Source organism: Cervus elaphus, chromosome 19 (genome assembly GCF_910594005.1).
Source record: "Cervus elaphus chromosome 19, mCerEla1.1, whole genome shotgun sequence".
NCBI classification, from domain to species: domain Eukaryota; kingdom Metazoa; phylum Chordata; class Mammalia; order Artiodactyla; family Cervidae; genus Cervus; species Cervus elaphus.
Genome location: NC_057833.1, coordinates 4,905,866 through 4,921,766, shown reverse-complemented (window position 1 = coordinate 4,921,766; position 15,901 = coordinate 4,905,866). Strand labels below are relative to the sequence as shown.

Genomic DNA, 15,901 nt, shown 5'->3' with positions numbered 1-15,901 from the left:
AATAATTTGAGAATTGCCTATATGTATAGCTGAGAACACTATGACTAACTGACTAAAACAAATGCTAGAAAAATTAAAGAATTTTTAATTTAGTGATGGACCCAGAGCCAAACCCAAGAGCCCATCTTTATCCCCAGCACTGTTCCCACAACCCACCAAATCTCGTTCCCTCTTACTCGCAGGGAGCAAATCAGGTGAGCACCCCTATGGCTTTGGATTGGAGCCTTTTCTTTTTTTAAGAAAATGACCTTAAGGGTAAAAACCAATGAAGCCAGATTAGTACAAGAAGAGACATAAATACAACTTTGGAAGTAACAGAACTGCCTGCAATGGTACTTTTTTCTGGATACTGGTTCCAATCACACTGAGGAATTATATCATCATTCAGACCCAGAAAGGGGTCATGGTGGGGAGGGTGACAAGGCTTAGTTCCCTTCCCTTATGCCACCAAGTGTATTGCTGTTAAGATTGAGAGAAGTAAAGATTTCAGTAGGATTCTTGATGAAAACTTGCTGACATTAATGACTCAAATTCTCAGAGAGACTGCAAGGAAAATGGTGTCATCACTGTCATTCAAGACACTTAAGATGAAATTTCAAAAGAAGGCTGTCAGGCATAATGACTGCCAGGTTCTATTATATCACTCTCAGAGGGTGGATCACACACACACCATGCAGCCTGTGGGCGGTTGGTATTGGAGTCTGAAAGGGAGCTGCACAGAGAGGAGGGCGGGTGGGCGTCGGGCCTGAGGGCGCCCTTCGGAGACATCCAGGGGACATCGCTGCGGGTGTTCACATGGTGACTTGCGGTAAAGCTATGATCTATGACCTGGTCTTTCATCTCAGATACACCAGAACTTGGCCTCAGCAGGGCAATTTGACGAGATCATGCTCTTGGTGCTGAATAGAATTAAGGAGAGTCTGAGCTATCAAGGCAGTGCCAGTTTAGTAATTTGCAACGGGACCCTTCCTCTCCAGTGACCAGATGGCCATGCCTGCTGCGTTCCAGGGCTGAGACACCTGCAGAGCCCAGCCAGTCATCAGAGGGTAGCTGTGTAGAATGGGGTCCGAGCCCTGATTCCCAGCCCTGACTGCACAATGCCATGACCTGGAGTGATTCAACATGAATGCGTGCTTGGTTCTCAGTCGTGTCCAACTCTGCTACACTTTGGACTGTCAGGCTCCTCTGTCCATGGCATTTCCCAGGCAAGAACACTGGAGTAGGTTGCCATTTCCTCCTCCAGGGGACCTTCCCAACCCAGGGATCAAACCCGCATCTCTTACATCTCCTGCATTGGCACACAGGTTCTTCACCTGCTGAGCCATTAGGGAAGCCCACTTCAACATGAAGGCCCTACTCTAAAATCAAACAAATCTGAGTCTCAGGGATTAGGACCCAGACATTAGCAGTTTTTAAAAAAAATCTCAAGTGATCCATTGAGCAGCTGGATGAGCAAAGAGATCATCCAGGACACTGTGAGGCTTTAGGTCTCGTTTCCGCTCAAGGATCCATGAGTTGTATGTCATAGACCAGCAGATAATTTTTTAACGCTGGGAACAGATATAGGTTTGCCAATTTTTTAACTTGTCAAGTTAAGACACTAAAGATTCAACTACTATGATTTCATTAAGGAAAGGAAATCTTACCAAAAATTAAGAAGGGCACAAATTTAAGAATAAAAGGTGAGTTCACTATGTTATATTTATTTTTCTCATGCTTCTGTAGATCAGAGAAAACCACTACAGACTGATGCAAACTTAAGCACTGATGTGATCTGACTGCTGTCCATGCACATAGTCAGGGCTTTTCTTCGTGGGCAGCTTTAGGTACATTTGACTAGTTTTGTTCATTAACTAACATTCTACACTGGCTACCCCTCTCTCGCCATGTCGTTTCTGAGGAGGTATTAACTATAATGATTAAGTTATGGGTAGTTTCTGCTTCGAGGCTTGAAATTGTTCTGTTTCCTCCAATTACAGAATATGTTGATTTAATTAACTTAGCTCTGCCTAGACACCTTAAAGCTTCTGGGATGGGTACAGCACATGTACCCCCACATAACTGCTTACTGGGGACAGTTACGCAGTACCCCCTTGTTCTGCTAGTGGACAATGATGGCAATTGCTCTAAATGCAGTGGAGAATTAATTGGGAAGCCAGAGAGTCGGTGATGAATTTTTATTCAGTTGTGTCACATTCCATGAAAAGGAATTACGCTGTAAACTTAATTTTGAGCACCTCTTTGGAATCTTGTGTTTGCCCTGTCCTGTGACCATGGTTTATGTGCCTGCCTCCTTCCCTGAGAGGACACTGGTATTCTTGAATTGGTCCTATGCCTAGCTGTCGATCTTCAAGAAGACAGCCTCTGGCAATTACTAAAAATGGGTAGATATGCCAAGTAGTCCAAAGTTCCCCTCAAAGTTCTATTAACCTAGAGACTCATTATGTCTCTAGGTGTAGAATCTTCACTGATTAATTTCTTCTAAGCTACCATGCTTAAACGTGGATTGAGAGACTATAAGCTAACATAAACAGGTGTTTTTGACTAAGGGGGAAAATTCCATCTGCAGATGTCGGTGTTCCCCAGGCACCTAAGATGTATAACAGATGATGGGCTACTCTACCCTGTTACTTCCAGCCCAACCCAACCCAACTGAAGAGCTGCTCATCTCTTCCAGGACAAGGGCTGGATCTGAATCCAGCTCCACAACTCTCCTGGGCAAGTTGTCTGCTGATTCTGAGCCTCAGTTTCTTTATCTATGATGTGGGCATATCATTGTGATCTTCTTCCTTGTCACTTTATGGGGTAATCATGAGAATTAGGTAAGACACTTGGCAAGGTATCAGACATACTATGTTCTAGCTGAAAGTTCACTTTGTAAGTTAGAGCCTAGCACACTAATGTGGCATAAATAGACATTCATTAAACACACACACACACATAAATGAGTACTGTATCTGTTTGCAGAAAGAGGAATCTCACTGGAAATGCAGAGTTAAAAATCTGTCCCTGAATTCTGAACTTTAGTTTTCAGATCTTGACAATTTAACCAAACTCAGTTTGTGACTTAATCTTGCTCATCCCTTTGCCTCTTGTCTCCCTGACCAATTACCTCTGCTGGGACCTTTGCTTTTCAGTGATGAATTCCCAGTGCCTTCCATCTGACCACAATCTGTTATTTCCACAACAATGCCTCTGTCTTCTTTCAGATTCTGATATTTCCAGAACTACTGTAGATCCAGAACTACACTCCCTTGTCATTATCCCAAAGCAGTCAACTTTTTAAAGGAAAACATTTAGAAATCTAGATATTTGCATCTGCATCTCCATATTTCTGTGTGCCAGGAAAAAAAAAATTCTCCATCGACACACGGGTTCTAAATCATTGATCCAGGAGAAAAGGAGTTAGGAGTCCCAGTAGTCTGTCTATGGATCTTTAGATCCAAGCAGAAACCAATTCAGTCCAATATTTTATCCTGCTACAAAGAACATTTTTCAAAATCAATTAAGTGCCAGTATATTTGTGTGTGTACATATATATATTTATATGTATATATACATATATATGTATAAAAATTTGTGTGTGTGTGTGTGTGTGTGTATATATATATATTCTTCCTACCTCTAATGAAACTCCTCTTCTCCTCCCACCTAAAACAAAAACAAAAATAAACTAACTTCTCAAGTAGCTGATCATTTACCAAGGGAGCCAAGCCTGTTTCTGAAAGTTTCAACTCACCCAATCAGACAGTAATTAGAGAAAAGGGGAGGCATTTATCAGGTTACACAGAGGACTGCATCTGTTATCTTAGACCTCTGTTACCAGGGGATAGAAGAGCAGATACTTGCAGGCACTTTGAAAGAGTTTTATTCTCTAGGTTCTTAGTCCTAAGATTTCAAATTAGAAGAAGCAGAGAAAAGGAGGAAGAAAGCCAAGCAAGCACGATGAAGCCGCCTCCACCCTGGGATTCTGACATTTAACCTGGCGAGAGATGCCGTCCGTGGTGAAGTTGCTGCTCCAGTTGGGATCTGTCTGTTCGGCTTCTCTAATAAACACAGTCAAAGGGGCAGTCATTTCTCCTTGGTCACACAGGTCTGGGTTCTGAACCTCACCCTCATAAGACCATTTCACATCATGCCAAGCCAACAGAAGAAAGTCATTTTCTGCACGGCTGGGACGTTAAGCTTTCTGTGTGCCCTCGGAGTCGTTGCAGCCCTGGGGACACCTCTGTGGATCGAAGCCACCTTTCTCTGCAAAACTGGGGCTCAGCTCGTCAACGCCTCAGGGCAGGAGCTGGGCAAGTTCACGGGGGAGATTCAGTACGGGCTTTTCCATGGACAGGGCGTGAGGCAGTGTGGCCTGGGAAAAAGGCCCTTTCGGTTCTCATGTAAGTAACTGTTCCATTTGAATTATTTAATAGTGTAGGCACGCTCTTCCAAGTGTTGCAAGAAATTATTTTTAAGAACCTTGCCCTGTTTATTGCATGACTTGTTGAAGAGGTATGAACCATCTGAAATGCATAGATCTCTTCTGAGCAGCTTCTTCTTTCTAGTTTTTGTTATTTCATTCTTTCTATTTTTCTTATGACAATTTACAGTTAATGAGTTACCAGGGAATTGAACTTTTGGTAAAGATAAGCATTCTTAAATATTAATATTTATTTAAGAAATTATGGGCTCTTTTTTAAAAGAGGGGAGCTTGGAGAAATAGGAGAGCTATAAGAGAAGATCTTTGTTTTGTTCTTTAAAAAAGAACCCGTGTCATGTACATGTGTGGCTGAGTCCCTTCGCTGTCCAGCTAAAACTATCACAACATTGTTAATCGGCTATTTCCCAATACAAAATAAAAAGTTTAAAGGAAAAAAAAAAAGAACCAGTGTCATAGACTCCTTAACCAACTCTAGCTGTTTTTATTCCTTGCAAACATAACTTTGTTTCCTGTCTATACCCCTATTTTCCCTGTTAGGAACTTTACTGTTGATAAATATTCTTTCTTTTTTCCTTACCTAATTTGGATCACCTGACTATAGAAATTTAAAATAATGTGCCATGCTACCTGAGAAAGAATTAGATGCCTATTTAGGATAGAAAATTTGCCGCTGACTGACCTTTGAATTACATAGAGCATAAGAGACAGATTTTCCTATTGCGATATTTGTGAAATGGAAGTGTTACCCACAATATTTACTACCTGTGTGTCTTAAGAAGAGAATTTTTAAAAAATTACCATGTGAATAGGCAACTCATTAAATGAAAATTAATAAGAAGTCATTTGTTATATCTCTCCCAGCACACATTCAGAAATTATTATTATTTCAAAAGGGCTGGTTTGGAACAATCTTATGAAGACACAGCCAGTAAATTACTGCATAAATCAGTCTTCAGGAAAGGAGGTTACCAATTGAGGCATTTAAAATGAATTATTATTTTGCCTGGGTATTTTTTTTTTTCCAGCATAGGTGGAAAGCTAAATTAATTGAATTTATTATTAACATATGCAGTGTCTAATTAAATTTCAGTGCTGGCCTATTTATATTTCCACAACATTCCTTACCACTTCCTAGCACCATTGGACACCAACTTTCAACTCACATAGGCTATTAAGTGACAGGAATTTGCACAGGGCTCCAGAAAGTCCCCAAGAATTAGTCTTCAGCTTTTTAAGAAATCATCATTGACTAGATTGGATGAAGTGGATCCCCACCCTTTTTATTGAATGGCTTTATTTCATTAAGGTAAGGGGGCTGTTAGAGTTGCTTAGCTTCCCAAGGGGTGCGGGGTAAGAACAAAGCAGAATGTCACACAAATTGCAACGGCATTAAAAGACAAAAAAGGAAAAAAGATGAGTGAAATGATTTAACCATGAGTCACTGGCAAGCTAAAGTGTGAGTAAAGCTTCTCATAAATGAATTTAGACAAAAGCAGAGATCCTGCAGGGGTTTTCTGGAGTCTCTGCATTTTCCAGTGAAATGAAGATAAACTTAGCTCATAGCACAGGATATATTCCAAAACAATAATATGTTTTCTAAATATGCACTTGACAGTAAGCCCTATGCATATTTTGTCTCATTGAATCCTCCCAGGGCCACATTCCTCTGTAGTTCAGTGAAGCAGTTTTTCATGGCTGTGTCCTAGGCCGGCCCTATCTGTAATGAAGTTGTTCTCATTGGGGGCCCCTTTGCTTTCTGTGAAGTTTCAGAGCTGGTGGGGTTTAAATAATACCCCCGCCTACCTCACACCATTACATTAGTCCCTGTGATTCTCTGAATGTTTTCCCCAGGCTAATGAAGAAAATTTTGCATTGGACAAATTTAGTTGGAGATTTATTCTGAATACGTTGGACATTGTCAGTGTCCATATTCTAAATGAGTTTTTGTTTGGTTCTGCTATATAAGTTTATGTGTATCATTTGTATGTGCAACATATGTGTCACTTTTAAAACTCAGATATATAATATAACATGAGGATGAAGAATGAACCAGAAAAATAGTTAGGCAATGTTGTCATGTTTACTCGTATTAAATATTCCCTATTGACCACTCTCTCTCTTTTAATTATAACAAAAATCTCCCCTGTGAGCCTGTACAATTATGCTGGGAAAACTTCTGCCTCGTTTACTCTGGCTGATCCTCACCCATTTATGGGTCAGCGGTTCATCTTCTCGAGATCCCTAGCATTCATATGGAGCACACAATCTCATTCATTATAATGAAGGACTGTTTTCCTTTCAAGGCAGCACAACTGGCCGGCTTAATTTTTCCTGAAATGTCACCTGTAAAATTTTAATGATGGTGTTTAAACTTTAAAAGTAGCCATCAAGACAAAAAGGATCAGTTTGGAGCTCAGGGTGTGTGGGTGGTTTTGTGTTTTGGTTTGAAACACTGCAGAACATTATCAAAATATGATCCTCAAGAATCATATGGTATTAATCATTCCTAGATGCGCTGATCTCTTCATTGCCAAGACAGTTCAATGAGCTGGGGAAAACATATGGGATAATTTTTTTTTTTAATCAGAAAAACAAAATTTAACCAATCACAGAATTTCGTAGCTTGCAACTTGAGTCATACTTTTTAAAGCATCTTAATTTGGACCTTATGATTGAAAATCTGTAAAAAGCTTAACAGAGGTTTAGCTTACTTCATATTTTAGAGAAGCAGAGCTTCTTGACCGATTGAGGCACATGACCCAGATTGCAGAGCGAGCGTTGAAACCACTTCTGGGAGCAAGAAGGTGGCTTCTCAAACATATTTTGGGGTAGAAGAGTTGGGATTCTGGATTTCTGTGACCATCACTGAGGGTTGACACTCTATCCCCGCAGTCTCCTGCCTATTCCATCTGTTCCGGGTGATCTACCGGTCACCATTCTGTATGTCCTGCATCTTTCCCATCACTCTGCCTACGCATGGTGGGGCTGCAAACGTCTTTAATGTTCCTCCCCCTGCTAACACTGCCTGTCCCTCCCCTCTTCCTTAGCGTACTGCCACAGGGAAGCAGGCCCAGTGGGGGTAGGAGGGACACCTACTGTGTGCAGGGAAGACTACCTGGTGGGAGGGAGGTGGGTAGGATGCACTTGTACTGTTTCACTCAGCCTGCAGGGCCCCTCTGGCCTTTTAGCTTAGGTGCCCTATTGTGTAGCCTCACTCACCCATCAGAACAGTTCAGCCAACAGAGAGGTTGTTTTCCTCCCATTGAGGAAAAAAAGTGATTAGAAGATAGTAATGTTCTATCTATCTTCACTAACGCGAAGGGGAGAGCCAACTTCTCACAGCTAGATAACTGTTTCCTCCTCTCTCCTTCCCAGACCTTGATGCTCGCTCTGTTATCTCATCACCTGGATTAAAAGTTCTTGCGAAGTGTATTTCTCTGCAAGGGGATCCTGAGCCCTAAGAAGGCAGGGGCTGTTATGCATCCTGGTGCTCCCTCATACCAGGACCTAGTACAATGCATGTCACAAAGATATGCTTCATCAGTGTTTGGTAAACTGACACTATCAAGAATAAGCAATTTGGGATGGGGGCAGCACTCTGCCACTCGCTGGAGATTAGACTTTAAGCAAATTATGTCACTTCATTGGTTTTCAGTTCTTGCATCTATCAAATGGGAGGTGAAACTAGGTGATTTCTAACATCTCTTCCAGTTCAAACACTCTATGATCTGTATAACAAGAGGCTGGCTGTTCCAGACAAGGTCCCTCCAGCTTTAAATTTGCATGACCCTTCTAGTTTCAAATGCTCACAGCTTCCACTGACAGATGTTAGCCACCATCATTAGAAGTGGCGAGTTTTGTGTGCCTTTGCTCTCTCATGCTTAAAGCACCTGATGTTTGAAGTATTCTGAAATACCTACCGTTTATTAGGACCCAGACGAATTTCATTATCAGTCAGTGCTGCTTTTTTTCCCTGTCATAACCTTTCACTTTTTGTGTAGAAAATTGCAGGTTAAAGAAGGAGAAAATGAAAAACGGGATGTTTTGGAATTCTAGGGAGAGGGGTTAGTGGGTTCCAAAGAGCAGGAGCAGCCATAAACCTTCAAAGAATTAAGACAGAATTATTGAGAAAGCAAAAAATGGAGATCTAAAGGCAGGGAGAAGCTGTCCAACCTCCTTCTATTTTTTCTCTTCATTTTCCATAGAAACTCCTCTTCCATCCTCACTGCAAAACTCCTCTTTCCTGAATCTGATTTTATTAACTGGTAATGTCAAGAAATGAAGAATGACTAGTATATTTAACACTCCAAGGATGTTCTTTACCCAAAGGCAGAACTTAAGCAGAAATCATCCTCAGCTTAGTGAGAAATACAGAAAAGGTGATTTTGAGAGAAGGAACTTCTGGTTCTCCTTGGCTAGTCCAGGACAAGAACATTTATCTCTGCCTCCTTCCTAACAACTCCATCTAATATCCTTATTGGAAAAAATAATCCACAAAATCAGCCTTGTTTGACAATTACAGTCTTGCTTATATGTATAAACAGGCTTCCCTGTTGGCTCAGTGGTAAAGAATCCACTGCCAATGCAGAAAACACAGGTTCAATCCCTGGGTCAGGAAGATCCTCTGGAGGAAGAAATGGTAACCCACTCCAGTACTCTTGCCTGGAGAATCCCATTGACAGAGGAGCCTGGTGGGCTATAGTCCAAGGACTCGCAAAATAGTCAGACCCGACTTAGTGACTGATCAACAGCAACAAAATATGTATAAACACACACACACCCCACCCCCACCCCCACCTTCCCTTTAAATTACCCTCCATCCTGACAGCGAGTAATGTCACTGACCTGTGTTTTCTTGGGAGAGGAAGTCGAGGTGGATGGGGCTGCTTCTGAAACTGTGTGTGGCAGGTTCTCAGGGGAACTTTTGGAACTTAACCCTGGTGTGTGAACTTCACCTGTTGGAAGATGTCTCCTAAATTGTTCTTATAATTTGCTGCTCTGCTTTCTTGTTTATTTTTTTCATCCTTAGAAGAAAGCTTGTTTAAAAAACTGGAGTGTAATTGCTTTACAACGTTGTGTTAGTTTATGCTGTGCAACAAATTGAATCAGCTATAATTATACGTATATCCCCTCCCTCTAGAGCCTCCCTCCCACCCACCCCCATCCTGCTTTCTCTTCTAATCTCTGAGGGTGACTCATCTTCCCCAAGGACTTTCAGACAGTCCAGAAGAAAAAAATACTAGTTTCAGCTGCCCATTTACTATGTGTCTCACGGGTGCCAGGCATTTTGCATATATGATCTCCAGTCTTTAGATGGAGGCGTTATGATCCTGCTTCTCTTGAACAAATACAAGTGGAAGAAGTGGAAACTCAGGGAGGTCACAAAAATTTCCCAAAGCCACAGACCTACTAAGTAGCAGACCTAGGATTGAAATTCTCGATCTACACATTCCTCTCCCATCTTCTGTCTCCATACATTATGCAAAGAGATGAGGAAAATGTACAAGCAGGACTTAGTTTCACCACCTATTTCAAAGACTATGTTGGGCTGCTGAGGACGTGGAGGAAACGGAAACACTATGCACTGTTGGTGGGAATGTAAATTGGTAACCACTATGGAAAACTGTATGGAGTTTCCTCAGAAAATTAAAAATAGAATGACCACACAACCTGGCAATCCCACACCTAGATATTTATCCAAAGAAAGCAAAAACACTAATTCAAAAAGATATATGTAAGCCTATGTTCTTAAGCGACATCATTTAGGATAGCCAAGATATAGAAACTGTGTCCATCAACAGATGAATAGATTAAAAAAAGATATGTTTTACATATACAATGGGATATTAGTCATAAAAAGAATGAACTCTTGCCATTTGTGACAATGTGGATTGACCTGGAGGGTGTTATACTTACTAAAATAAGTCACACAGAGAAAGACAAATACCGTATGTTTTCAATTATATGTGGGATCTGAAATAAAAAGTGAACAAATAAAACAGAAAAAGGCTCACAAATACAGAGAACAAACTAGTGGTTATCAGAGGGGAGATAGGTGGTGGAGGCAAAGTAGGTGAAGAGGATTAAGAGTTACCCATTACCAGTAAGATACAACATAGGAAATGTAGTTAATATTTTATAATAACTTTGCATGAAGTATAACCTATAAAAAGATAAAACTACTATGCTATACATTTAAAACTAATATAATATTGTAAGTCAACTTTACTTCAGTTTATTTTAAAAGAAAAAAAATCTCACAGATGCAAAACCACTATGTTAGTACTTCACAAGACCTAGTTCTCATATAATCAAGTGATGGTAGTTGGCCTTAAGATTTGAATTCATTCATTGCCTCTTCATTTCACATTTCAGTGGCCCTGATATTTCAGCCCCAATTTTGACCTTTAGAAAATAAAATAGTTAAGCCGAGCCTGTTTAAGAATCTAGGTTGAGCAGGTCGCATGCTTGTGGCTAATCTTTGGGTTATGTAATTATATTACCTTGATGTTGATAGTTAAAGCTGAAGGCAGAGATACCTGATTTTAACTGTGGTTAGCTCATTTAAAAATCTCTGCCGATGAAAACCTTTATGGTAAGATCTTCAAAGTTAGTTACTTGTGTGAGTACATGTTCTCAGTCGTGTCCGACTTTTTGTGACTCCGTGGATTATAGCTCGCCAGGCTCCTCTATCCATGGAATTTTCCAGGCAAAAATACTGGAATGGGTTGACACTTCCTTCTCCAAGGGATCTTCCCGACCCAGGGGTCAAACCCATGCCACCTGGGAAGCCCTACTTAGCTACTTGCACTACAATAATTATTTAACCACAGCTATGATGAAAATGGCAGGCTCCTTCCTGAGGTGACATGAACAGGGTTCAAAACAGAAGCAGGAATAAAAAAAAAAAAAATGTAGGCACATTTGATTCACTACAAAAACTGGTATGAAGAGTCAATGGGATAGAATTAAGAGTACAAATCAAGATCTCTCTTCTCAAAAGATGAAAAATAAAAGCTCATTTTAATCTCTGAACTGTATTAGGGATTTCATAAAGCTAAAAGCAGGTAGATTAAAAAAAAAAAACTCACTTAAATGAAACAATGTCAGATTTGCCTTTCATCCAGTCATGTAGCTAAACATCCAGAGTGGCTGTGGTATGATACCCTTTTATTACAGGTCTGATAGCACTGACTAATAGCTAACGGTACCTGGCAGACTAATTTATGCAGGATTCGTATTTCGCTCCCTCTCAGCATGTTATAACTGTGGCAAAGCCATTCTTGGGAGTTATTACCCCAACATAATCATACCCTGTGGATTCGGAGCAGTTAAATAGGTTCTGTTATCGGAGACACATATGCACCAAAGCATCTGCCGTCCCTCAGCCGCTGTGGGTGATTAAGACTCACTGATGGGGCTGCTTCCCATAGGCTGGAGTCAGATAGGTAGAGTTCAGCTGAGAGAAATTCAGGCGAGGTACTGAGAAAACTGCATTTTAAGTGGTTCTATCATATCATCAAGTCTCTTCCTTTTAAGTGCTGGGGTCATGGATTTCATACTCCCTGACCATGGAGCCATCAGAAGCCTGGCTCGATACCTGGGTGTGAGATCTGGGGTGATATTAAAGGAGATGAATGCATTGAGTTTATGTCAGGGAATGTCTTTTACTGGATTTTCATAATGACAGGCTGCAGACGGGCTGAGGGGAAAAGTCAGATAAAGAGCATTTCTGTAAGAAGAAAGAAATCTTCCCCCTTAGTCCCTTTCAAGAAAATGAATAGCTGAGCACCAAGGGGCCAAATACAACTTCTTTTTGAAACATCCCTTTCATGTGAAGGACAAGTCAAGAAGAAAAACAGGACCTCTGAAGCTACCACCACGGCTTTAATCTAGGAAGAAGAGGCGGCACATTGCTAACGTGATTGTCAGAGGCTGCCTTCGTTTTGAGAGCTTCACAGATGGTGTCACCTGCAATTTACATCTGACCAGATGAAGACAGATAGGGTCGATGAGACCTAAACCATTAGATCAGTGGTCTGTAACCCTGCTGTGCTTTAGAATCACCCAGGGAGTCCTGAAAACTACCGATGCCAAGGCCCCATCCCCGAGCAGCTGGATTGGGAACCCTGGAGGCAGGGCCTGAGCACTGGGTGGCTTAGACGCTCCCAAAGTGAGTCTAATGTGTAGCCAAGGTTGAGAAGCACTGCGGCGGATGACAGCCGAGACTGGCGGAATCGGGTGAGGCCGAAGAGTCAGGAGCCCTCCGTGTTAGAGTGAGGTCACCAGAAGGAGGGCGGGCGGAGAAGTCATGTATAGTATTATTCCCAAACAGTTGGGAGGTTTTCTGGTCAAGTTCAAGCTGGAATGCTTGCCTTCCATTCCCTTAGCGGGCGTATTTCTAGGAAGGGTCTCACATTTCATCCACACCCATCTGGGCTCGGAGGGAACAACAGATCTGAACGGTGGGCTCACAGTAAGAAACTGAGCAAGCTTGGCTCCCAGCCTCAGTGGCTTCAAAGGCGTTCGGTCTTTCCAAATCTGCCCACCAGTTACAGGAGTCTGCTCTTCTCCTGGCCAGAGTCAGGATGCCAGTTCTGCCTAGGGGAAGGAAGACTTCCGCTGACAGGCGAGGGCAGGGGTTGGGGTGTGAGGCCAACCAATTCAATGGAACTGGGTGGACAATCTAAACCACCTTCTCCAGCACTTTATCAAGATAAAGCTAGTATCTTGGCCTCCATCTCCCTGTCTCCTGAAGACTGTCAGGGCCCCTCTTTAGAGGTGTGCCATCAGAGAATGTGCAAGGAATTGCACAAGGGAAATAGAAGCGAGAATGGGGACAGTAGATCGGGTACTGAGGGGAGTGTGTGACAAGCAGCAAATAAATGATCACATTTGAAGTTCTTGGATTATGTACAGCAATAGTCACCTGTCAGGTCAGGGGGAAAAACAAACAAACAAACAAATCCCCTGAGCTGCAAGACAGATCGTCTGAATGCCATGAAATCTCTGGGCTTCTCTGGGAGGATATTAGGTCCTCACGTGCAGATATGGCTCCACCTATGGGCTGGATAACTCCCACCAGTCCCAGGGATCAATTCTCAGACTTGAAAACGCGGGTGTTCTCACACTGCACTTGGCTTTTGAATCTCTCACTCTTTTTCCAAAAAATATTTATTTATTGGCCGCACTCGATCTCAGTTGTGGCATACAGGATCTTCAGTCTTTGCTGTGGCATTCAGGATCTTTTTTTTTTTTTAGTTTCTACATGTGGGATCTATTTTCTTGACCAGGGATTGAACCTGGGCCCCCTGCATTGGGAGAGAGGAGTCTTAGCTGCTGGACCATGAGGGAAGTCCCTTAAGTATCTCACTCTTGGTGAAAATACAACTCTTCTGCCATTTTCGTTATGTTAAAAAAATGCTTAAGTGATTATGTAAAATTTATAGAACTTCCATATAAATGATCTCATTGTGTTGCTCAAAAGTTATGCAACTTATTTCTATTACCATCCACATTTACAGACAAGGAGCTGAAGCATCATGAGCGGTAAATGGCAAACAAGATTTAATCTCAAACTTGGGCTTCCCTAGTGCTTCAGATGGTAAAGAATCTGCTTGAAATGCAGGAAACCTGGGTTCAATCCCTGGGTTGGGAAGCTCCCCTGCAGGAAGGCATGGCAACCCACTCCAATATTCTTGCCTGGAGAATTCCATGGCCAGAGAGAGGAGCCAGGCTGGCTACAGTCCGTGGGATCACAAAGAGTCAGACACGACTGAGCAACAACACTTTCATTTTTCTGATTGCAAAAGCTACTCTTTTTCCAGCCTGTCATCTTTTGATTAATGTCTAACTATTTTTCTCTCTTCCCACCAGCTCCCCGCTCTTCTTCCTTTGGTCATGTGTGATATTCTGTCCACCTCATACCCTTGATTAGTGACTAAACATAGGCTTAGACCAGGTTTACCGAGTCCTGTTTTAAGAATTGCAGGATGAAAGATGTGACTGTTAGACTAGTATCAGTAATAGATAAACAGAGAACAAGGTTTCAGGATAAAATACAGCAGAAGAACCCAGGAGACAGAAATGAAATAAATTTTAAGGCAACTGAAATGAAAGCCATACATTTAGAGACATCAAATAAAACATGGATTAATGGCAAGTAATAAAAAGAACATACTTAGCAGTTAGTAAAAACAAACAGCTTTTCAAAAAATCTTATTTTTATTACTTTCCAATGGTCTATTGAAAACAATGTCACTTCATATGTAAAATATAAATTCTTTGTGAGTTAGAGCATGCATGCCCTCACCAGCCCCTAAAAAGATCATCCTTGCTTATGTGCTCCAGAGCTCTTCTAGACCCTGAGGACACAAGGGGAATGAGAGAGTACTTGTTCCTAAACACCTAAGAATCTAGCAGAAGTGTTTTTAAATAACTGACCACTTGTAAGAGCTGTATGTACAGTTTTCTCAGTCAAGATGGCGAGGCTATGTTTTAATAATAAAGCCCACATATTATAGGTTTAAATAAACAAAAGACTTAGAATTCCACGATGGCCTGGGATTTTGGGTCTTCACTGCTGTGGACCAGGTTCAATTTCTGGTTGAGAGATCCTGCAAGCCATGCAGGGCAGCCAAAAAAAAAAAAAATTAACAAAGATTGATTTCTTGCTCACAGTACATATTCATCAGAGATTAGCTGTAGTTCCATTCCAGGATTCAGTCACCATCTGTAATATTACCAGTTATTGTAACAAAGAGCTCTCACCCAGGCAACTAAATTCTCTGACCTGGAACTGATGCACACCAAGGATGTTACATGACGGGGCCCTCAAAGGAGCCAGAACATGAAATCCAGTCCAGAATGGGGAAGAGCCAGAACTATGGACGGTGTAATCGTGCCCATTATGATTATCATCAACATGATCAGTTTTGTTTATAAAGTTCCAGGAAACAGAACTACTGTCTCTCAGGGCAAGGCACAGAGAGATCACAGGAAAATAAGGATTAGAGTTAGATATCACTAGATGGCATTGAGCAAGCCATTCTGAGCAAATGAACAGCATGAACCAAGGTAGGAAGAGCCTATTGTGGCCAGAGCGCAGAGGATGCGTGATAGACAAAAGGAGGAGGAAGGGAAGGCTGGAGAGGAAGAAGAGAAGAGAATGTGAGGGACCTCACTGGTTAACTTTGTCTTGTAGGCCTTGGGATACCATTTAAGGATGCTAAGCAGGTTTGTGTCAGGACAGAAGACAGGTTAGAAGTCTGAAAGAGAGGCAGGGAAGATAGCCAGAAGGTTCCTCCAAGATTTGGAGGTCCAAACCGAAGCATTGTCAGAAGGCTGAAAGGGGGGCAAATGCTTCCAAAATAATCAGAAGCAAATATCAACAGAAGTTGGTGATAGAGGATGAACCTCAGACTTCCACTGGCTAGATGGTTGGGATCACTTGCCAAGATAAACACAGAAGGG

The 15,901-nt window shown here is 41.7% G+C and overlaps 1 protein-coding gene across 2 annotated transcripts in view; it reads left to right on the top strand.

Annotated features, from left to right (window-relative positions):
- The first annotated feature begins 4,076 nt into the window (after positions 1 to 4,076).
- Positions 4,077 to 15,901, top strand: part of CLRN1 (clarin 1) — a 44,715-nt gene continuing 32,890 nt past the window's right edge. For both annotated transcript variants that reach the window (XM_043874678.1, XM_043874679.1), the window contains exon 1: positions 4,077 to 4,388. In XM_043874678.1, coding sequence (XP_043730613.1) covers positions 4,136 to 4,388 — 253 coding nt within the window. In that variant the 5' untranslated portion in view covers positions 4,077 to 4,135. The remainder of the gene's footprint in view (positions 4,389 to 15,901) is intronic.